Source organism: Falco naumanni, chromosome 20 (genome assembly GCF_017639655.2).
Source record: "Falco naumanni isolate bFalNau1 chromosome 20, bFalNau1.pat, whole genome shotgun sequence".
Taxonomy (NCBI): Eukaryota; Metazoa; Chordata; class Aves; order Falconiformes; family Falconidae; genus Falco; species Falco naumanni.
The window spans coordinates 3,661,897-3,682,643 of NC_054073.1; the positions used below are offsets into that span (position 1 = coordinate 3,661,897).

Consider the following 20,747-nt stretch of genomic DNA (forward strand, 5'->3'; position numbering starts at 1 on the left):
AGGGGCTGGTGTGTGTCTATCGTAACCCCCCCCCTCCCTCCGATTGCAGCTCCACCGTTTTGCAGCACAAAGGGCCGCCCCCGCCCCGCCAGCTGCAGCTTTGTCCGGGGGGTCCCGGGGGGCCGCGCACGGCCCGGCCCTCCTCGGTGCGGGGCTGCGCCCCCCCACCCGGGGGCACCAAAGCCCCCCCCACCCCAGTGGGGGTGGGCCAGGCCCTACAGCGAGGGCTCACGGAAGGGGGGGGGGGAGGGGGTACTGCGTGGGGGTCCCCGTACGGGCTGCAGCCCCAGGGGCCGTGGTGGGGGTACCCCTTGCCGTTCCCTGCCCCCCCCCCCGCCATGCCACGAAGGGCTGCGGTCCCTTTAAATGGCGGCGCGTCCCGCGTGGCGGAGGGGGCGGCGGCGGCCGCTGACATCACGCGGGGCCGGGAGCACCTGCGCCGCCGCCCGGCTCCACCAGCGGGCACCGGCACCGGGCCGGCCCCGCCGCCCCCAGGTACGCACCACGCGGCCGGGCACGGGGACAGCCCCCTCCTCCCCCCTCCCCTTCGAGCACCGGGACCCCCGCTGAGCCCGGCCGGTTGTACCGGCAGCCCCGGCTTCGTACCGGCACCCCCTCGCCACCGGGAAGGGGACCCCCGCCCCGGGTAGGGATTGGTCCCCCGGGGCCGCACCGGGACAGCCCCCCCCCCCCAGCTCTCCGGGATCCCCTGCTCCCACCGCCGTCCCCGGAGGCGCCCCCGGACCCTGCTCGTGGCGTCACCGGGGATCCTGGGGGGTGAGGGGGTCCCTGCGGCCGCGCTGAGCCGGGCGATGCCGGGGTCCCGGTCCCGGTGCGAGGCCGGGGCTGCGGGGGGAGAATGCCGGGGGCAGCGGGGAGGGGGGGTGGTCCCGGGGGTGAGGGTGACGGGGATGAGGGGGCAGTACTTGGGGGGGGGGGGGGCACTGGGGCGGGGGGGTGGTCCCGGAGGAACAGGGGAGGGGGGATCTGTGGGAACCGTGAGGACGACGACGACGCTGGGCGGGGGGGTTGCCCCGGGGAAACCGGGCGGGGGGGGGGGCGGTCCCCGGGGACCTGGGGCGGGGGGACCCGGGGAACCCGGGAGGGTGACGGGCCGCGGGCCGCTGGGAGGGGGGGGGTGAGGGGATGGGGGGGGGGCGGCCCTCGCGTGGGGATTCCCCCCGCCCTGACCCCTACGGGGGCGGGGATCCCCTCCCACGTGGGCGCTGGGCCCACCCCCCGATGACGCGCGGCGCCGCTCCCGGTGACGCCATCGCGGCGGCGGTGACGTCGGCGGCGGGGGGCGGGGCTGGGACCGCCCGGCGGCGCGAGGCGCTTCCTGCCCTGCGCCGCTGCTGGGCTCCGCGGGCCCGGCGCGCTGCGGCCCGGCCCGGCCCGGCCCGGTCCGTGCGGAGGGGCCGCGCCATGCCGAGCCGCCTCCCGCCCCGCGCCGCCTGAGCCGGGCCCCGGCCGCCCGCCGGGCCCGCGCCGCCGCTGCCAGGTGCGGGGTCGGGACCGGGGGTAACGGTCCGGGGCGGAGAGGGGGGTGGGTGGGTGTTGGGGCGGGGGGGGGGCGGCCTCGGCGGGACCTGCCCCCGTTTCCCCATCTCGGTGAGGCGTTGTTGTTCTGTGCCCCCTCCCCTGACCGGCCGCCGCCGAACCCTCGCCCCCCCTCCCCCCCCCCCCCGCGGTGAGGCGTCCGTCCCCGCGCCCTGTCGGGGAGCCCCGGGCCCGGTGCCCGGTGCGGTTCCTCCCGGTCCCGTCCCGCCCGCAGGACGGAGTCCCCCCCTGCAGCGTCGTGTCGTTCCCTGGCCCCGTTCGTTCCCCGCCCCCTCCCGACCCGGGACCCCCCCGCGGCGGGGGGGGGGGGGCGGGGCGCTCCCCCATCCACGCGAGACCCGGCGGGGGCGGCGGGGGGAGCGCGGGGGGAGGGGGGTGGCCTGTCCTTGCCGCAGGGCCCGGGGGGGGGTGTTCCCGGTGGCGGGGCTGAGGCCGTGCGCCCCCCCCCCCCCCCGTGTGTCCGTCCGTCCCCCTCCCCCCCCGCAGGAAGCAGCCGGGAAATGGCAGCCGGTTGTTGCGTCTCGTTGTTTTTGAAACGTCCTTTTTAATCAGGTCGCGTCTCGCTCCCGGGGCCACCCGGTGCTCCCGGGCCGGGGGGGCCCAGCTCCCTGCCGGGGCCAGCACCGGCTGACCGGCACTGACAGCCCCCCCCCCAGGCCTGGAGCCCCTCGACCTCCCCCCAGCTGTGGGGGCTCGTCCCTGTCTCAAGTGCCCCATGTCCCTGCCTGGCACCCGCCGCCACCGGGAGCACGGTGAGGGGTGCCGGGGGGTGCCGCCACCGGTGGGCTCTACTGCCGCAGCAAACGGGAGCTGCCACGTCGGCTCTGCCCGCTCCGGTGGGAGCAGCCCCCACGCACCTGCCTCGTCACCGCCGGTGAGACCCCGGCGGTGCCAGCACCTCAAGGCTCCCGTTCCGCCGGCGGCCCTCGTCCTCCTCACCTCGCCCGCTCGCCGCCAGCTCCGGTTACGCGCCGTGGCCCAGTTTGCGGCTCCGCGCTCCATCACGTGCTGCCCGGCGGGGGGAGCGGGGCCGCGGCGGGCGGGAGCCCCAGCCCTGGGCAGGAGGCGATGGCCTCTGCCCGCACCGCACCCAGCGCTGGCCGTGTGCCCGCCGACGCTGAGGGCGGCTCCGGCACCCGTGGGGCCCGGGGTGACCCCGCACCGGGGCTGGGCCCCGTTTGGCCCCAGAGCAAGGGTGAGTGGCGGTGCCGCAGCCCCCGGTCCCCATCCTGGGGCAGCCACGGCTGGAGCGCAGCCCCCAGCCCCCCGGCTCATCCCCCCTCTCCAGCCCCCTGCCCTCGCTCTGCTTAATTCCCACCTTCCCAGCTTTTATTTTCCTTTCCCTCCTGGCTGCACTCCCGCAGCTCCCGGCCCCCTCCCCGTGCCTGGCACACTCCCAGTCCATCCCAGTCTGCGGCACTGACCTGTGGCCGCCACCTGTCTGGTTCTGGCACATCCCTTTGCCGCCTCCTCTGACCTCCAAAAGCCGGGCAGCAGCGTTCCCGTCCGGCGCATCGCTGCCTGGGGGGGGACCAGGAAGGGGGGTTCTTATTTCAGCCCCCCCATGGCTGGTGTCCCCACCCTGGCCGGGGGCTCCTGGCAGGGGTCGGAGGGCTGTGGCAGCCCCTGGGGGGCGGGGGGTGGGGGTGGCTGCAGGGCCACTCGAGGACCTCCGGGAGTGACATGTGTGTGGCAGCCGCGTCACCGCCCATACGGGTTTCTCTGGCGGATGAATCACCGGTGGCCCCGGCCAGCTGGGAGCAGAATCGGTGGCCCCGGCCCCTCCAGCCCCCACTGGGGCACCGGCCGAGCTGGGTGAGGGTGTGATGAAATCCCCGCCTGGGTTTCGACACCGGCCGTGCCATGAGCCGCTGCTGGAGCGGCAGCGTTGGCCCTTCTGGAGAGGCCGGTGGAGCCAGCGCCACCTCGGCCATGGTGGGTTCGGCTTGCTCGGGGGGGGGGGGGGGGCACTAGCTGCAGCAGCACCGTGGGGGGTCCCTGGGGGTCCCCACCAGCACCGGGGTTCCCACCTCAGCTCCTGGGCTTCGGCTCCCCCGCGCCGTCTCCTCCCCTACCCCATGTGCCAGGACCCCCTTGGGCGGCCAGGCAGGGTCCTGTCCCGGGGGTGGCCCCCACCAGGAGCCCTCCTCACAGTTCTCTGGGTTGGGGCGGCGCGGGGGGCTCCCAGGGCGGTGAAGGTCACCGGCAGCCCTGCCCATCCCCGGGCTGTGCCGAGCCAGCGCTGGGGCTCCGGCTCCTGCTTGTTCCCAGCTGTGAGGATCCTGCCTGGGGCGGCTGCGCAGAGCATCCCTGGGGCTGTGCCCGGGGAGGGACAGGGCTCGGGGGTCCCCTCTGGCCTGAGGGGGGGTCGCACTTGCGGGGGGGGGGGGCACTAGCTGTCACCGCAGAGGCGTTCCTGTGCCAGAAGTGTGGCGTTCCCCAGGGAGCACCGGGCTGTGCCAGGGCCCTGTGGGGTCACAGAGCTGCTGGGGGGGGGGGGGGGGGGGGGGGTGTCGGTGCTTCGCTGGGAAATGCCCCCCGGGGTCCGCCGGAGCTCCCGCGGTCTCACCCTGTGCCAGGCCCTCGGCATGGCTTCGCCGGGGAGCCAAGCGCTGGAGCTGGATGCGGGAAGAAGCGCGGGCGGGCGGCGAGCAGGGTGCTCTGCGCTGGCCGTCCCTGGGGACGCGGAGCGCGGGGATGCGCTGTGCGCGCGCAGGTGGCAGCTCGTCCTGCTGGGCCCGGGCCAGCTCGTGGCAGAGGCGGCACCGGCTGCGCTAGGGGCCCGGCGAGGGGCATTGCAGTCCCGGGGGGCTTTCACCATCGCTCCTCGCCCTCCCCGGCCCCGCCACGTTTCCCTTGAGCTCCGGGTCGGTGGCTCGCCCTTGTCTGGGCTGGGGACCCCCGGGCTCCCTGCCGGCGCTGCCTGGCACGGGAGCCAGAGCATCCCCACCGTCCCTGTGGTGGGCACTGGCAGTGGGTGGCAGGGCCGGGGGCTTGCAGCCCCCGTCCCCATCAGTGGTTGACCCTGGTGCCTCTTCTCCCCTTTGCAGAAATGGAAACAAACAACCATTTTAACTTCACTGGCCTTTCCTCCGCACCCGCTGCCTCAGGACCGAAACCCACGCCTGCCTCAGGGGACAGCCCCTTCGCCCACGGCTCCCCGCTCGGCTTCCCCCCGCAAGGGAAAAGTAAGTGCCCCGGCGGGGCCGGCACAGCCTGGGCTCCTGGAGACAGAGGGGCCGCGGCCGGCGGCAGCCCCCCGCGTGCAGGGCTGGGGCCGGGGGTCTGTCGTGTGCCCACCGTCGCCTTGGCCTAGAAAACGGCCGCGCCGGAGCGGTCTCGCTGTGGATTTGGCCGGTCAGCTGATCCGGCACAGCCCTGCCAAGCGCTCGGCTAATCCCCGGCATCCTGCGGCTCTCAGCCCAGTGCCGGCGAGGCCCCGTGGCAAAGCCGGTTTCGCCGAGCGGGGAGCTGTGCCAGGGGCTCTCGGGGTGGGGGGGGTGGGGGTATGCGACCGCCCAGCTCGGCAGGTGCAGGCAGCAGCCATGCTGGCAGGGGGGGGCACCAGCAGGGCAGGGGGCTCAGCAGCTGCCGGCGCAGGGTCGTCCGTCTGCCCTACAAACCCTCTTGTCCGTTGGTGGCGGGGCCGGGTGCGAAGTGCCCCCGCCGCGCCGCTGACCCTCCGCCTCTCCTCTGGCTCCCTTGCAGGTCTGAACGGGGGCATGAATGTCAATGGCTTCTCTACTGTATCTCACCCCAGTACTTCAGGGACCTTCACCCCCAGCTCACCGCCCGCTGGCACACAGCCCCTCCGCGCCTACGACTGCCTCTGGGACTACGCGCCGTACCCACCCGCCGGTGGCCTCAAGGACGGCAGCCCCCCCGGCCCCCCCCTCTCCGGCCTCGGACAGTTCCCGCTCAACGGTGTCACCGGAGGGTCCCGGCCGGCATCCCCGGGGCACGGCACTAACCTGAGAGGGGCTGGGCAGGAGTTCTGGGGTAACGGCACCCCCGGCCCCATGGGGCTGAACTTCGACTCGCAGGAGCTGTACGACTCCTTCCATGACCAGAGCTTCGAGCTGATACAGAACGGGCCGGCCGGCTTCTACACGGCCACCCAGCCCTCCCCCATGCTGGGCTCCGGCACCCAGCCCTTCTCGCTGCCGCCGGGTCCCCCGGAGGAGCCGGTCACCGGCGAGGGAGACGTCGATGCCGCAGCCAAAGAGATCCCCGCTGCCATCGCAGAGAACGGGGGTGGGCTGGTGGGCAGCATGGAGCTGGAGGAGGCGCAGCCAGGTAGGAGCCCGGTGCCGCCGGTGCGGGGGGGGGGCAGAACTCCGGGCTGTGGCACCGTTGGCCCGGTGAGGCGGGTGCTGGGTCCCGAGCTGGGACAGTGGAGTTGCACATTGCGCTCCCCGGGGGGGGGGGGTCCCAGCCTCTCTGCCCCACTTGCCCCAGGTCCTGGCTGGGGTTTGGCCTGTCAGGGCTTGGAGTCGGTGCTGGGATCTCGTTAAACTGGGCCGGGGCACGGCACAGCCCGCGGCGTCGCTGCCAGCAGAGCAGCGTTCACCCTGCGCGGGTGCATGCACGAGTGCCGGGGGGGGGGGGGGGGCGGGTGCCATCGGGGGGCTGGGTGCGGCAGGCGATGGCTCGTGCCAGGTGATGCCCCGGGGTGGGGGTGGCTTGGCCCCGGGCTCTTGTCACCCGTCGCGTCCCGCTGCCACAGGGTCTGTTTTCGGTTGGTTGTTCCCTTTAGACTTGAAGATCTGCAGCTACAACGGGTCTGCCCCCGGTGCGGTGCCGCTCGGGCCGGAGGGGCCTGTCCTGGCCCCTGGCGCCAGCATGGGGGACACGTCGCCCATCGCCCCGCGGCTGGAGGATGCCCACATCCTCAGCGAAGACCCCCTGGAGCCCTTCGAGTCCCTGGCCAGAGGTAGGGCGGCTGCTGCCCCGCTGGGCTTGGGGGGCGGGCGGGGGGGGGGCTGTGGTGGGCAGGAGGGGCAGCTGCCGGTACCCGGGGGAGCGGTGCTCGGCTCCTCGCCGGGGCAGCGGGCGATGGTGGCGATGGTGATGATGGTGATGGCGATGGCGGTGGCGGCGGCCTCGGCGGGCAGGCAGCCCTGGGCAGACAGGGGCGGGCCTGCGTCCCTCCCGCGCCAGCCTCCTCCGCGCTCCCCTGCTTCCCTTCCTTCCCAGCTCCGTGACGAGGCTGTTACTCAGCGCCTGAACTTCCGCGCTGGTGAACATCGCCGCCGCCACCACCACCACCACCACCACGGCCATTTTGGGCTCCTCGGCTTCCCAGAGGAGGGGGCGTGGCTGGGGGCGCCGAAACCCCTTAACCCCTCCTCTGCCGGCACCTTTTCACTTAGGGGGGCCCTGCCGCCCCCCGTGCTCGGCCACCCCTCGGCAGCGGAGATGTGGGTCTGCATGGCCCCAGCCCCCATCCTGCTGCTTATCCCCCCCCTCCCCAGACCCCGGCACCGGCGACCTCTACGCGATGGACGACTCGCAGCTGGTGAGCGACAAGTCCCCCCTGGAGGAGCCCCCCGACCTGGCCGGCCTGCGCTGCACCGCCAGCCCCCCCCTCCACGCCGCCGGCCCCTTCAGCCTGCTGCCCGCCAGCCCCCCGCCCGCCCCGCTGCTCTCCGCGCCCGGCTCGCCGCCCACCCTGCACGGTATGTGCCACACCGGGACGGGACGGCGCCCCCCACACCGGTTTGGGGCGGGGGATGGGGGGGGGGGGGGGCACCCTGCTGGCCTTGCTCTGCCTCCACAGCTGCCGCAGCATCATTGTGTCCGGGCAGAGTGGGGGTCCCACGTGTGCCGGTGACCGGTGCCGGTGGGGACCCCACGGGGGATGGACGGGGTGCTGGTGCGGCACCTGCCCCTCGCTGGGCATGAACCCCCATGGGGGGGGGGGGGTGTCCATCCTGTGGGTGCCCCCAGCCAGCTCGGGGAGGGGATGCACAGGCAGGTCCCCCCCCGGGACAGGCGGGGGCTGTCTGGCGCCCTGGGCGGAGCAGGAGGCGGCCGTGCTCGGTGGTGACGTCCCTGACCTTGGCTCCGCAGACAGCAGCGTCGACCTGAACAGCAGCGGCCACGCGGTGCTGGAGGACTCGGGGTCCCTGGAGCTCAACCCTCCGCTGGAGCCGGAGTCCCCGGCCCCCTCTGCCGAGGAGGAGGAGGAGGAGGAGGAGGAGGAAGAAACCGCCGACAGCTGTCCGGAGACTACTTCGGTGGCCGCACCAGAAGGAGGGAGCGAGGAGGCCGCCCCGCTGAGCACCTCGGCAGCAGGTGAGGCCGGGAGCCCCTGGGGGTGCCCCCCCCCCCTCCCAGCAGCGCGCCCGAGCCCACCGTCCCATCCCCTCTCCCGCAGGTGATGTCCCCCGCCGGCGCATCGCCACGCAGGAGGAGGTGCGCTTTCCCCTGCAGCACGGGTACGTGGTGCCATCCCCCCCTCCATCCCATCCCGTGGCCCCCCGCGGCTCCGGGCTGAAGCTCCTTGTGCCCAGGTGGAGGCGGGAGGTGCGGATCAAGAAGGGGAACCATCGCTGGCAGGGGGAGACCTGGTACTACGGGCCCTGTGGGAAGAGGATGAAGCAGTTCCCGGAGGTGATCAAGGTAGGGTCCCCGGGGAGAGTGGGGTGGGTGCCAGCCCAGGGTCCTGGTCCCCACCGTGGCACCCCCCAAGCTGTGCCAGAGCCACCGCTTGCAGCAGGTGGGTGCTGGTGTGAGCTGGGAGCCGTGGGGCCCGGAGCGCTGACCCCCCCCCCCCCCTCACGGCCTTCCTCCTCCTCCTCCTCCTCCTCCTAGTATCTGAGCAGGAACGTGGTGCAGGACGTCCGACGCGAGCACTTCAGCTTCAGCCCCCGCATGCCGGTGGGAGACTTCTACGAGGAGCGGGACACGCCGGAGGTGGGTCTGGGGGCGGCTGAGCTGCCCTGTGCCCCCCGCCCCAGCGCTGCGCTGCGGGCCGTGACGCGGGTTTGTGCCGCAGGGTCTGCAGTGGGTGCAGCTGAGCCCCGAGGAGATCCCCTCGCGCATCCAGGCCATCACGGGCAAGCGCGGGCGGCCCCGCAATGCCGAGAAGGCCAAGCCCAAGGAGCCGCCGGCTGCGAAACGCGGTCGGGGCCGGCCCCCCAAGGTCAAGATGGTCGATTTGCTGAGCAAGACGGACGCACGGCTGCTGAAGAGGCTGGAAGCCCAAGGTACCCCCCTCCCCACCCCCCGCCCTCGCAGCCTGGCTCCGCTGGGACCCCAGGGGGCTGTTCCATTGCCACCCTCCCTCTCCGCTCCCGTAGAGGTGCTCAGCGACGAGGACAAGCTGAAAATGAGCAAAATCAAGAAGAAAATGAGGCGGAAGGTACGAGCAGCCACGCGGGGCTCTGAGGCCCGTCCAGGTCCGGGGTGGGGGCTTCCCCGGTGCGGGGCAGCCCCCGGGTCCCTGAGCTGCTCTCGTCCCTCCCAGGCCAAGAACAAGCAGAAGCAGGAGGCCAAACCCCCCAGAGCGAAGGAGGCCAAGAAGAAGTCCAAGGTGAGTCTGCGGGTACGAGGGGGCTGGGAAGGGGGGGGGGGGGGGGGAGGGAGATGGAGCCGCTCCGGCCACATGTCGTGGGGGCTGTCCCAGGCCAAGGAGAAGAAGGGCAAACCCGAGAAGGGCAAGGACAAAGCGCGGCCCAAGGAGAAGAAGGGCAAAGGGGCTCGCAAGGCGGACAAGGGGCTGCTGGCCCAGCGGCGCCTGGAGGAACGGCGGCGGCAGCAGCTCATCCTGGAGGAGATGAAGAAGCCCACGGAGGACATGTGCCTGGGGGACCACCAGGTGGGCTGGGGCGCAGGGGGCTCCGCTGGGCCGAGCCTGCCCGGTGCCCTGCCAGCCCTCACCTCCCCCTCTCCTTCCCTGCAGCCCCTGCCAGCCTTCTCCCGCATCCCGGGCCTCATCCTGCCCAGCCGCGCCTTCTCCAACTGCCTGACAGTGGTGGAGTTCCTGCAGAGCTACGGCAAGGTCCTGGGTTTCGACCCGGCCAAGGACGTGCCCAGCCTGTGCGCGCTGCAGGAGGGGCTGCTGGGGGTGGGCGACAGCGCGGGGGAGGTGCAGGACCTGCTGGTGCGGCTGCTGCAGGCTGCGCTCTACGACCCCGGGCTGCCGCCGTACTGCCAGGTGAGCCTGCCCCCCCCGTCCCCTGCCCCATCCCGTCCCCTGCCCCATCCCGTCCCCTGCCCCATCCCGTCCCCTGCCCCATCCCGTCCCCTGCCCCATCCCGTCCCCAGCCCCATCCCCTGCCCCAGCCCCATCCCCTGCCCCAGCCCCGTCCCCTGCCCCAGCCCCGTCCCCTGCCCCAGCCCCGTCCCCTGCCCCAGCCCCGTCCCCTGCCCCAGCCCCGTCCCCTGCCCCAGCCCCGTCCCCTGCCCCAGCCCCGTCCCCTGCCCCAGCCCCGTCCCCTGCCCCAGCCCCGTCCCCTGCCCCAGCCCCGTCCCCTGCCCCAGCCCCGTCCCCTGCCCCAGCCCCGTCCCCTGCCCCAGCCCCGTCCCCTGCCCCAGCCCCGTCCCCTGCCCCAGCCCCGTCCCCTGCCCCAGCCCCGTCCCCTGCCCCAGCCCCGTCCCCTGCCCCAGCCCCGTCCCCTGCCCCAGCCCCGTCCCCTGCCCCAGCCCCGTCCCCTGCCCCAGCCCCGTCCCCTGCCCCAGCCCCGTCCCCTGCCCCAGCCCCGTCCCCTGCCCCAGCCCCGTCCCCTGCCCCAGCCCCGTCCCCTGCCCCAGCCCCGTCCCCTGCCCCAGCCCCGTCCCCTGCCCCAGCCCCGTCCCCTGCCCCAGCCCCGTCCCCTGCCCCAGCCCCGTCCCCTGCCCCAGCCCCGTCCCCTGCCCCAGCCCCGTCCCCTGCCCCAGCCCCGTCCCCTGCCCCAGCCCCGTCCCCTGCCCCAGCCCCGTCCCCTGCCCCAGCCCCGTCCCCTGCCCCAGCCCCGTCCCCTGCCCCAGCCCCGTCCCTGCCCCAGCCCCGTCCCCTGCCCCAGCCCCGTCCCCTGCCCCAGCCCGTCCCCTGCCCCTGCCCCGTCCCCTGCCCCTGCCCCCGTCCCCTGCCCCTGCCCCGTCCCCTGCCCCTGCCCCTGCCCCGTCCCCTGCCCCGTCCCCTGCCCCTGCCCCGTCCCCTGCCCCGTCCCCTGCCCCGTCCCCTGCCCCGTCCCCTGCCCCGTCCCCTGCCCCAGCCCCTGCCCCCCCCCCTTGCCCCCCCACCTGCCCCATCCTCTGCCCCTACCCCATCCCCATACCCCTGCCCCATGCCCTGGCCCCACTGCCTGCCCCCCTGCCCCGGCCATCGGTGACAGCGCCTGCGAGGCCTCAGCTGCTGCAGGCTCAGGCCAGGGGGCCCAGGCTGGAAGTGCTGCTCTTGCTGCACCCTCTCCCTGTGCCCGGCCAGCAGCCCTGCCTGGCTCTCCCCACCTCCCTGGGACACCCCTGCGCCCCCCCCTTGCGCTGTGCCTGCACCCCTCCTTGCACTGCGCTTGTCCCCCGCCCTGCGCTGCACTGTGCCCCCCGCCCTGCGCTGCACTGTGCCCCCCATGGGGCAGGACCAGCAGTCCCTGAACCCCCCACCTCTGCATCTGCCCAGTCCCTGAAGATCCTGGGGGAAAAGGTGTCGGAGATCAGCCTGAACCGCGACACCGTCTCCGAGATCCTGCGCTGCTTCCTGACGGCGTACGGGGCGGGCGAGGACCTGTGTGACGGGCTGCGGACCAAGCCCTTCCAGGCGCTGCCTCCGGAGAAGAAAGCCGCCATCCTGGCCTTCCTGGTGAACGAGCTGAACAGCAGCGCTCTCATCATCAAGTGAGCGTGGGTGGGGGGCAAAGGCGTCCTCTGATCCCAGCCCCTCCTGCCTGCGGGCATGTCGGTGCCCAGGGTGGGCCCCTCTCCCCGCAGCCACCACCCCCCCCTGTCTCCTTGCAGTGAGATCGACAAGACCCTGGAGAACATGTCCAACTACAGGAAGAACAAGTGGATCATCGAGGGCCGGCTGCGCAGGTGGGTGGGTGGGTGGGTGGGTGGGCAGCACCACGCGCCATGTCCTGCTTGTGGCCCCTGGGGAGCGGGGGTGCGCGTGGGGGCCGCAGCGGACACCCCTGCTGCGTCCCGGCAGGTTGAAGGTGGCCCTGGCCAAGAAGACGGGCCGTCCGGAGTCGGAGATCACGGGCCTCGAGGACGGACGTCGCCGACGCAGCTCCCGCCTGACGGAGGAGACGGGCCTGGAGATGGAGGAGGAGGAGGAGACCCGCGGGCGGAAATCCCGCAGGGAGGAGGAGGTGGGTGGCTTGCTGTGGGGACGGAGGTGGGGATGCTGCCCTTGGGGGTCTGCTCCCCTCCAGCCCTTCCCCGACGGGTCCTGTCCCTTTTTCCCAGGCCGAAACGTCCGCATCCAGCATCCCCGAGCTCGAGAGGCAGATTGAGAAGCTGGCCAAGGTGAGCGGGCGGTGGAGGGCTGGGGGCTCGGCCCCCGCTGCGGGGCTGCAGAGCCCGTCACCGCCCCGCGCTCTCCCCACAGAGGCAGATGTTCTTCCGCAAGAAGCTGCTCCATTCCTCGCAGACGCTGCGGGCGGCTTCTCTGGGCCAGGACCGGTACCGGCGGCGGTACTGGGTCCTGCCCCACCTGGGCGGCATCTTCGTGGAGGGCGCAGAGGGTGAGCTGGGAAGGGGCTCCAGGGGGGCGCATCTCCCAGCCAGGGGAGGACCCCATGTCTCACCTCCTCCTCCTGCCCTTGCAGCGGCTGAGCCGGCACCCCAGGAGCCCCCGGAGGAGAAGGCATCCCCCCCAGTCCCCCCAGTGAAGGAGGAGCCGGTGGATGTGCCCATTCCCAGCCGGACGAACTGCACGGCCTCACGCTCCCGTGGCCGGCCCCGAAAGAGCAAAGAGGAGCTGCTGCAGCACTGCGGACCCAGGCCCACCCCGGTCAACGGGGTCCTGGAGGAGCCGGTGCCCCTGGGGCAGAGCCAGCACGACCTCAGCCAGTCCGCCTTCCTCTCCTGGCTGAGCCAGACGCAGTCGTCCCTGCTCAAGGACTCCGTCCTCACGCCGGACAGCAGCCCCGGCCAGGGGGACGTGGGGGGGCTCCCGCCGCTCGAGGCCCCGTCGGACCCCGCGGAGGAGGAGGAGGAGGAGGAGGAGAGTGCCCCAGAGGCCGCGGGAAAGCGGGGGCCCTGGTTTAACCTGCTGCCCCGGCTGCCCTGCGATGACCGAGCCCCCCTCGCTACCTCCTCCACCGAGCCCTCGCCGCGAGCCGCCGCGCAGCCCCGCAGCCAGCCCCGCGGCGAGCTGCCCAAGGGCTTGGCCAGGCAGGTACGTCCTGGGGTGCAGCCGGGGCGGGGGGGGGGCTGTGCCCAGGATTTCCACCCCGGCCTGCGGGGACTGGGAAGGGGAGGGGTTCCCCGGGCGGCTGGGAGAGCAGGGTTGGGACCCTCTGGGCACTGGGAGGTGGTGCTGTCCTCGTGGCGGCACGCTGGGAGCTCAGTCCTGCTGCCCCCAACCCCCAACCCTCCGGGCTGAGCCCGTGAGATGGGGTTGGGGGCTCGGAGTGGGTACGCCCCTGCCCCTTCTGACGTGCTGCATCCCCACCAGCTGAACGGCCTCCCCACGGATGACCCCGTGGCTCCCCTGCTCGCTTCCACACCGGTGCACGCCGGCGCCAGGGCCCACGGTGCCTGCCCCAGGAGCCGGGGAAGCCTGGAGAAGCCCCAGGACCTGCCGGGGCAGCCCAAGCGTCGAGGGCGACCCCCTACCAAATTCTTCAAGCAGATAGAACAGAAGTACTTGACCCAGCTGACGGAGCAGCCTGTTCCCCCTGGTGAGAGCCTGGCCCAGCCCTGGGACCCCCTGGGGCAGGGGGGTGCCCGAGTGCCCGGAGGGGTGCTGGGGGTCCCTTTGTGGTGGGGGGTGCTGAGGGGACCCCCTGGGTTGGGGGAGTGCTGGTGTCCTGGAGGGGTGCTGAGGGACCCCCCGGGATGGGGGGCTGCCGGGGTCCTAGAGGGGTGCTGAGGGTCCCGTTGTGGTGGGGGGTGCCAGAGTCCTTGGAGGGGGGTGCTGAGGGGACCCCCTGGGGCAGAGGGTGCCTGTGTCCCTGGAGGGGTTCTGAGGGACCCCCTTGTGAGGGGGTGCTGCAGTCCCCAGAGGGGTGCCGAGGGACCCCGTTGTGGCAGGGGGGTGCTGAGGGACCCCCCAGGATGGGGGGCTGCCAGGGTCCTAGAGGGGTGCTGAGGGTCCTCTTGTTGGGGGGGGGGGGGTACTGGAGTCCTTGGAGGGGTGCTGAGGGACCCCCTGGGGTGGGGGGTGCCGATGTCCCCAGAGGGGTGCTGAGGGACCCCCTTGTGGTGGGGGGGTGCTGGTGTCCTGGAGGGGTGCTGAGGGACCCCCCAGGATGGGGGGGGCTGCCAGGGTCCTAGAGGGGTGCTGAGGGACCCCCCAGGATGGGGGGGGCTGCCAGGGTCCTAGAGGGGTGCTGAGGGTCCTCTTGTGGTGGGGGGTGCCAGAGTCCTTGGAGGGGTGCTGAGGGGACCCCTGGGGCGGGGGGTGCCGGTGTCCCCGGAGGGGTGCTGAGGGGACCCCTGGGGCGGGGGGTGCCGGTGTCCCCGGAGGGGTGCTGAGGGTCCCGTTGTGGTGGGGGGTGCCAGAGTCCTTGGAGGGGTGCTGAGGGGACCCCTGGGGCGGGGGGTGCCGGTGCCCCGGAGAGGTGCCGAGGGGACCCCTGGGGCGGGGGGTGCCGAGGGGACCCCTGGGGTGGGGGGTGCCGGTGTCCCGGCGGGGTGCTGAGCGCTGCGGTGCTGCCTTGCAGAGATGCAGAGCGGCTGGTGGTGGCTGCAGGACCCCGAGGAGCTGGAGGCCGTGGCTCGGGCGCTGCACCCGCGGGGCATCCGGGAGAAGGCGCTGCACAAGCACCTCACCAAGCACAAGGAGTTCCTGCGCGAGGTCTGCCTGCGCGCCACCACCGGTAAGGGCTGCCCGCGCCGCCCGCGGTGGGGGGCTGCTGCCTCCCCCTCCCCACTGAGCCACCCTTCCCCCCCCAGACCCCATCTTCCACCCGCGCCCCGAGGCGGCCGGTGCCGCCGTGTCTCAGGAAGCCCTGGCCCGGTGGTCGGTGATGGACAGAGCCTACGAGACCGACCTCTCCGTCCTGCAGTGGGTGGAGGAGCTGGAGCAGCGCGTGCTGATGGCCGACCTGCAGATCCGGGTAGGAACCGGCCCGGACGCCGTGGTGGCCCTGGCCACGTGCCACGGCGCGGTGGGGTGCCCACCCTGAGCCCCTTTTCTCCTCCCAGGGCTGGACGTGCCCCAGCCCCGACTCGACGCGGGACGACCTGCAGTACTGCGAGCACAAAGTGGAGCCCTTGGAGGACATCACTGTCCGGAGCCGGCGGGACGGGCTGCCGCTGTGCCGGGAGCGCACCAACCCGCTGGACCTGGCGGTGCTGCGGTTGGCGGCGCTGGAGCAGAACGTGGAGCGGCGCTACCTGAAGGAGCCGCTTTGGCCCCTGCACGAGGTGGTGGTGGAAAAAGCGGTGCTGAGCGGCTCCGAGGAGCTGAGCCTGGGCCCCACTGAGATGTGAGCCCCGCATGTCCCCCACCCTGGCTGTGCCGCCGGGCCGCGAGCGGCTCCGGCTGAGCGCCGGTTTCCCACCGCAGAGCCTACGAGATCACCCCGCGGGTGCGGACGTGGCGGCAGACGCTGGAGCGGTGCCGCAGCGCAGCCCAGGTCTCCCTCTGCATCTACCAGCTGGAGAAGTCCATCGCCTGGGAGAAATCTGTCAACAGGGTGGTGAGTGCCTGTGCCGGGCTGGGCCGGGGCCGGGGACCCCCACCCCGGCGTGGCTGAGCCCCCCTCCCCGCAGACCTGCCTGGTGTGCCGGCGCGGGGACGACGACGAGCACCTGCTGCTGTGTGACGGCTGCGACCGCGGCTGCCACCTCTACTGCCACCGGCCCAAGATGACGGAGGTGCCCGAGGGCGACTGGTTCTGTTCCGTCTGCGTCTCCCAGGTAGGGCGCGGGGCAGCCCCCCACCCGCCACGGCCGGCGGCGACCCCCCTCCCCAGCGGTGACCCCCATCCCCTCCCCGCAGGCAGGGGAGTACCGGGACCCCGTCTCCCCCCGGCGAGGGAAGAAACGGAAACGGGGGCGTCTCTTCTCGGGGGCCCTCGCAGAGGAGGAGGAGAGCCCACGGCGCCGGCCGGCCTCACGCCGCCGCGAGGGGCTGCCCGTACCCCGCTACGCGGGCGAGGGGCTGTCCCCAGCCAAGCGGAGGGGCGCGACGCTGCGGGGCCAGCCCAGCGACCTGACCTTCTGCGAGTGAGTGCGGGTGGGCGGTGGGGGGCCGGGGCTGCGTCCTCGGGGGCTCCCCCTGACCCTGCTGTCCCCCTGGCTCCTCCAGGATCATCCTGATGGAGATGGAGTCGCACGAGGATGCGTGGCCCTTCCTGGAGCCCGTCAACCCCCGCCTGGTCCCCGGCTACCGCAAGATCATCAAGAACCCCATGGACTTCGCCACTATGCGCACGCGGCTGCTCCGGGGCGGGTGAGTGGGTGGTCTGAGTGGGCTTGGGGGGGGCGTGGGAAGGCTGGGGGGGGTCTTTGGGTGTTAGTAGGTATCCCAGGGGCATCCCTTGCAGGTTGGGGGGGGTCTTTGGGGGTCAGTAGGTATCCCAGGGGCATCCCTTGCAGGTTGGGGGGGGTCTTTGGGGGTCAGTAGGTATCCCAGGGGCATCCCTTGCAGGTTGGGGGGGGGGTCTTTGGGGGTCAGTAGGTATCCCAGGGGCATCCCTTGCAGGTTGGGGGGGGTCTTTGGGGGTCAGTAGGTATCCCAGGGGCATCCCTTGCAGGTCGGTGGGCATCCCGGGTGGGCTGGAGTGACTCTTGGGGGGCCGGTGGGAGTGTCCCAGGTGGGCTCGGGAGTTGGTGGGCACCCTGGGTGGGCTGGGGGGGTCTCTTGGGAAGATCCCACAGGGGCCAGTAGGCATCCCAGGTGGGCTGGGGAGCTAGTGGGCATCCTAGATGGGCTGGGGGGATCACTTGGGGCCCAGCGGGTGTCCCAGGTGGGTTGGGTGGTGTCTCAGGGCTTGGTGGGCACCCTGGGTGAGCTGGGGGCTAAGGAGGGTCCCGCAGGGGCCAGCGGGCATCCCAGGTGGGCTGGAGGGTCCCTGAGGGGGGCTGGTGGGCATCCCAGATGGGCTGGGGGGGTCCCTCAGAGGCCAGCAGATGGGCTTGGGGGGTCCCTTGGGTGTCAGTGGGCATCCTGGGTGAGCTTGGGGGTCTCTTGGGGGCTGGGGAGGGTCCCACGAGGGGTACCTGAGGGAGGCCGGTAGATGTCCCAGATGGGCTGGGGGGGTCCTTGGCTGTCAGTGGGTATCCTGGGTGGGCTGGGGGATCCCCGGGGGGCTGGCACGTGTCCCAGGTGGGGTGGGGGAGGGGGTCCCTTGGGTGTCAGCGGGCAGCCTGGGCGGGCTGGGGGATCACTTGGGGGTCAGCAGGTGTCCCAGGTGGGCTGGGGGAGTCTCTCAGGGGCCAGTGGATGGGCTGGGGGGGTCCTTGGCTGTCAGTGGGTATCCTGGGTGGGCTGGGGGATCCCTGGGGGGCTGGCACGTGTCCCAGGTGGGGTGGGGGAGGGGGTCCCTTGGGTGTCAGCGGGCAGCCTGGGCGGGCTGGGGGATCACTTGGGGGTCAGCAGGTGTCCCAGGTGGGCTGGGGGGGTCTCTCAGGGGCTAGTGGATGGGCTGGGGGGGTCCTTGGCTGTCAGTGGGTATCCTGGGTGGGCTGGGGGATCCCCCGGGGGGCTGGCACGTGTCCCAGGTGGGGTGTGGGGGGTGTCCCTTGGGTGTCAGCGGGCAGCCTGGGCGGGCTGGGGGATCACTTGGGGGTCAGCAGGTGTCCCAGGTGGGCTGGGGGGGTCTCTCAGGGGCCAGTGGATGGGCTGGGGGGGTCCTTGGCTGTCAGTGGGTATCCTGGGTGGGCTGGGGGATCCCCGGGGGGCTGGCACGTGTCCCAGGTGGGGTGGGGGAGGGGGTCCCTTGGGTGTCAGCGGGCAGCCTGGGCGGGCTGGGGGATCACTTGGGGGTCAGCAGGTGTCCCGGGTGGGCTGGGGGCGTCTCTCGGGGTGCGCAGCCCCCCCACACACACACCCAGCGCCCCTCCCCCCTCCCCCCCCCCCCAGGTACTCGAGCTCGGAGGAGTTCGCGGCCGACGCCACGTTGGTGTTCGACAACTGCCGGACCTTCAACGAGGACGACTCGGCGGTGGGCCGCGCCGGGCACGCCATGCGCCGCTTCTTCCAGAGCCGGTGGGAAGAGTTTTATCAGGGAAAACACGCTACTAACCCGTGAGCGGGGGAGGGGCCGACCCCCCCTTCCCCCCCAACCCCATCTCACCCCCCCCCCGCCGGGGCTGGGGTCCCCCCCGCGCCCCCCCCCCCCCAAGAACTGACTCCTCTGGAGCTGATCTCGCTGCCTGCTGATCCCGCGCGGGGGTCCACACACCCCACCCCCACCCCCGGCTGGCGCAAACGGGCCCCCCACCATGGGCACCCGTGGTCCCTTCTGCCCCCCCCTCCCCCCCACCACCCCAAACTACCCAGCCCCCCCCTCCCTCCCCCCGCCCCCTTTTCAGCACCACAAACTCACAGACTGTGTAAGCCAAAAAGAAAAAAAAAAGAGGTGTTTTTTTCTTTCTTTCTTTTTAAATTTTCTTTTCGAATTAAGAACAGAAGCAGCCCCTCCCCTCCCCACCCACCCCCCCCCCCGCCACTCCCCCCAAACAAACGAGGGAAGCAAATCCCGCCCCCCCCCCATCCCCATCCCCATCCCCCCCCCTCCCCCGCTGGGAATATTTAATAATAGCAATAGTTCGTAGTGAATGTGTCCGAGCACTCCGTGCAGCGTCTACATGCATTAACGGCCAGTAAAGTGGACTTAGCCCCCCCCCCCCCGCCTCGCCACCCCCCCCCGGCCGGGACCCCCCGCTCGCGCAGACACTTTACGGGGAGGGGGGGGCCCCCGGTGCAGCACCCCCGCTGCCCTCGGACCCCCTGCCCCGCGGCCGGGGTGGGTGCCGGCCCCCTCCCCACCTGGCTCCAGGGACCAAACTGGGGAGGGGGGGTGGGGGGGGGGCCCCGGCAGCCCCTTTCCCTGCCTCCACGTCTCAGGAAGAGCCCGGCCCCCCCGCGTGTGTGTGTACCCCCCCACCTCCTCCCCGGCACGAGGACCCCCGGGGTTGGGCCAGGGGGTCCTGGCTGCCCCCGCACCCCCGACTGGGATCCCTCAGGGATGCTACTGCAGGCCCTGGAGGGGGGGGGGGGGTCCGCCCCCCCCCCCCCCCCCCCAACATGGACTTGAAGCCTCAGGCGGGTGTTTGCCCCCAGCCCCTGCCGGGGTGCGGGGGGGTTGCACTGGGGGGGGAGGGGGCCCTCCCCGGCTGGTGGGGGCCCGAGCTGGAGCAGGGCGGGGGCCCCCCTCCTCTTGCCCCTGGGACCCGCCCCCCCTCCCCCCCCCCCATGCGGTGGGTGGCCAGGGTGGGGGGCCACGGCCCCCCCCCAGCTCCCCCCAGCCAGGATTTTACGGGTACTCGCTCTGGGGGTTGGGGGGCCGGGGGGGGGCCCCGGGCACATCCCCCCCCGCCCCACCGAGCACTGAAAACAACTCACCTACCTGGGCAGGAGGGGGCCCCGGCCGCGCCCCCCCGCCCCCCCCCCCCTCTCAAAGTAGCCTTTTTTCTATCAGATAACCTCAGAAACTTTTTATTTTATTTTATTTTTTTGCTTTGAAATAAGAGGTGGATTTGAAGTCTATTTGAACTGACTTTATATTACGCATAAATATTTATATTTTATCTAAATAACTGCGCTGTAACAAACTTTTTTTGTGGTTTGTTTTTTAGTAACGTTTCGGATCCGTCAGGTTTTGGTTTTTTGTTTTATTTTTTCGTCGTGGGAAAGTTTTCGGGAGTCTCCGTATCGTTCTCGTGTTCGTTCAGTTGAAGTTGCCCCCCCCCCGCTCCCCCCTCCGGTTTGACACCCCTCTTCCCACTGTACCCCAAAGCCCCCCCCCCCCCCATGGCCGGCACCTGCCCCCCACCCCAGTCCCCACCGGGCCCGGGGGGGGGGGGGGTTGGGGTCTGGGGGTGTTTCTCTTTGCCCCCCCCCCCCCCAACCCTGGTGCCCCTCAACTGGGGGCTGCGGCATCGCCAGGCGCATCGTGTGTGCCCCCCCCCCCCCTCCCCCCCCCCCCCAGCCCCCCCTCCCCCCCTCCCCGGCTGTGGCCCCTTCCAGCCCGCCGGCCGCCTTTTCTATAACCAGCCGTGTCGTTTTAGTGACTTTTTGATAATGTACAGGTTTTGTGAATTTAAATTTATTTCTTTCTATATTTTTAGGACCAATCTCATTTTTAATAAGGGTGAGAGGGGGGAGGGCCGGCTGTAGCCCCCCCCCTCTCCGCTGCCTGTCGATGTCCCCACGAGCTGTAGGACCCCGCGTGTCGCGTTCGAGAATAAACAACTCACGTTTGATAGACACCCGCTGGTCCGAGCCCTCTGTGAGCTGGGGGGGGGGGCTATGGGGGGGGGGGCGGGGGGGTTTGGGGGACCCTGAGCTGCGGGGGGCTGCGATGACACCCCCCCGCCTTGGCGTTGTTTCCCATTTTCCCCCATACGACAGATGCATTTGCTTTTCTTGCCTTTTTATTTAAAAACAAAACAAAACAAAAAAAAAAACAAAAAAACACAACCTCGAAGGAGGGGGGAGCTGGGGGGGGGGGAGGGGGGGGAGCTGTTTGGAGGGGGGGGAGGGGGAGGAGCTGTTTGGGGGGGGGGAGCTGTCGGGGAGGGGGCCCGAGCGCGGAAGCAGGAGGAAGAAATACAAAACTAGAAACCTCTCGAGATTTTAAAAAAAAAGCAACTTAAAAACCTGTACAAAATGCGCTACGTATAAATTAAAGGGGGGCAGGAGGGGGCCGGGGGGGGGGGCCTCGGCTTCTCCTCTGCAGCTTGAGCCCCCCCCAGGGCCAGGGGGACCCCAGGGCTCAGCCCCCACCCCCCAGCAGCGCGGGGTTGGGGCTCAGCGTGGGGGTCCCAGTGCCCCCCAGCCCCCCGGGGGGGCCGTCTGCAGGTCTCCCTCTTTGGTTCCTTCCTTGGGGGGGCCCTGCGCCCCCCGACCAAAGGGGCCGTGCCCG

The 20,747-nt window shown here is 72.1% G+C and overlaps 1 protein-coding gene across 3 annotated transcripts; it reads left to right on the forward strand.

The window, feature by feature from the left end:
• Nucleotides 1-435: 435 nt before the first annotated feature.
• BAZ2A (bromodomain adjacent to zinc finger domain 2A) lies at nucleotides 436-20,091 on the forward strand. Of its 3 annotated transcripts, none has more exons than XM_040618402.1 (30): nucleotides 436-495; nucleotides 4,611-4,748; nucleotides 5,269-5,856; nucleotides 6,317-6,493; nucleotides 7,035-7,238; nucleotides 7,633-7,857; nucleotides 7,940-8,000; nucleotides 8,076-8,184; nucleotides 8,377-8,478; nucleotides 8,561-8,771; nucleotides 8,865-8,926; nucleotides 9,032-9,097; nucleotides 9,191-9,382; nucleotides 9,467-9,721; nucleotides 11,165-11,379; nucleotides 11,500-11,574; nucleotides 11,690-11,852; nucleotides 11,950-12,009; nucleotides 12,092-12,227; nucleotides 12,312-12,883; nucleotides 13,163-13,388; nucleotides 14,373-14,528; nucleotides 14,605-14,768; nucleotides 14,857-15,140; nucleotides 15,221-15,353; nucleotides 15,427-15,573; nucleotides 15,656-15,882; nucleotides 15,965-16,108; nucleotides 17,741-17,866; nucleotides 19,951-20,091. In XM_040618402.1, the coding sequence occupies exons 2-30, from the start codon at nucleotides 4,613-4,615 to the stop codon at nucleotides 19,997-19,999; spliced, it is 5,265 nt and encodes a 1,754-aa protein (XP_040474336.1). In that variant the 5' UTR covers nucleotides 436-495; nucleotides 4,611-4,612; the 3' UTR covers nucleotides 20,000-20,091. The 3 variants fall into 3 exon arrangements, with proteins under 3 accessions (XP_040474336.1, XP_040474335.1, XP_040474337.1); XM_040618401.1 differs by lacking the exon at nucleotides 436-495 and adding an exon at nucleotides 1,451-1,501; XM_040618403.1 differs by lacking the exon at nucleotides 436-495 and adding an exon at nucleotides 1,451-1,501 and having other exon boundaries at nucleotides 17,741-20,091.
• The last annotated feature ends 656 nt before the right edge of the window (nucleotides 20,092-20,747 follow it).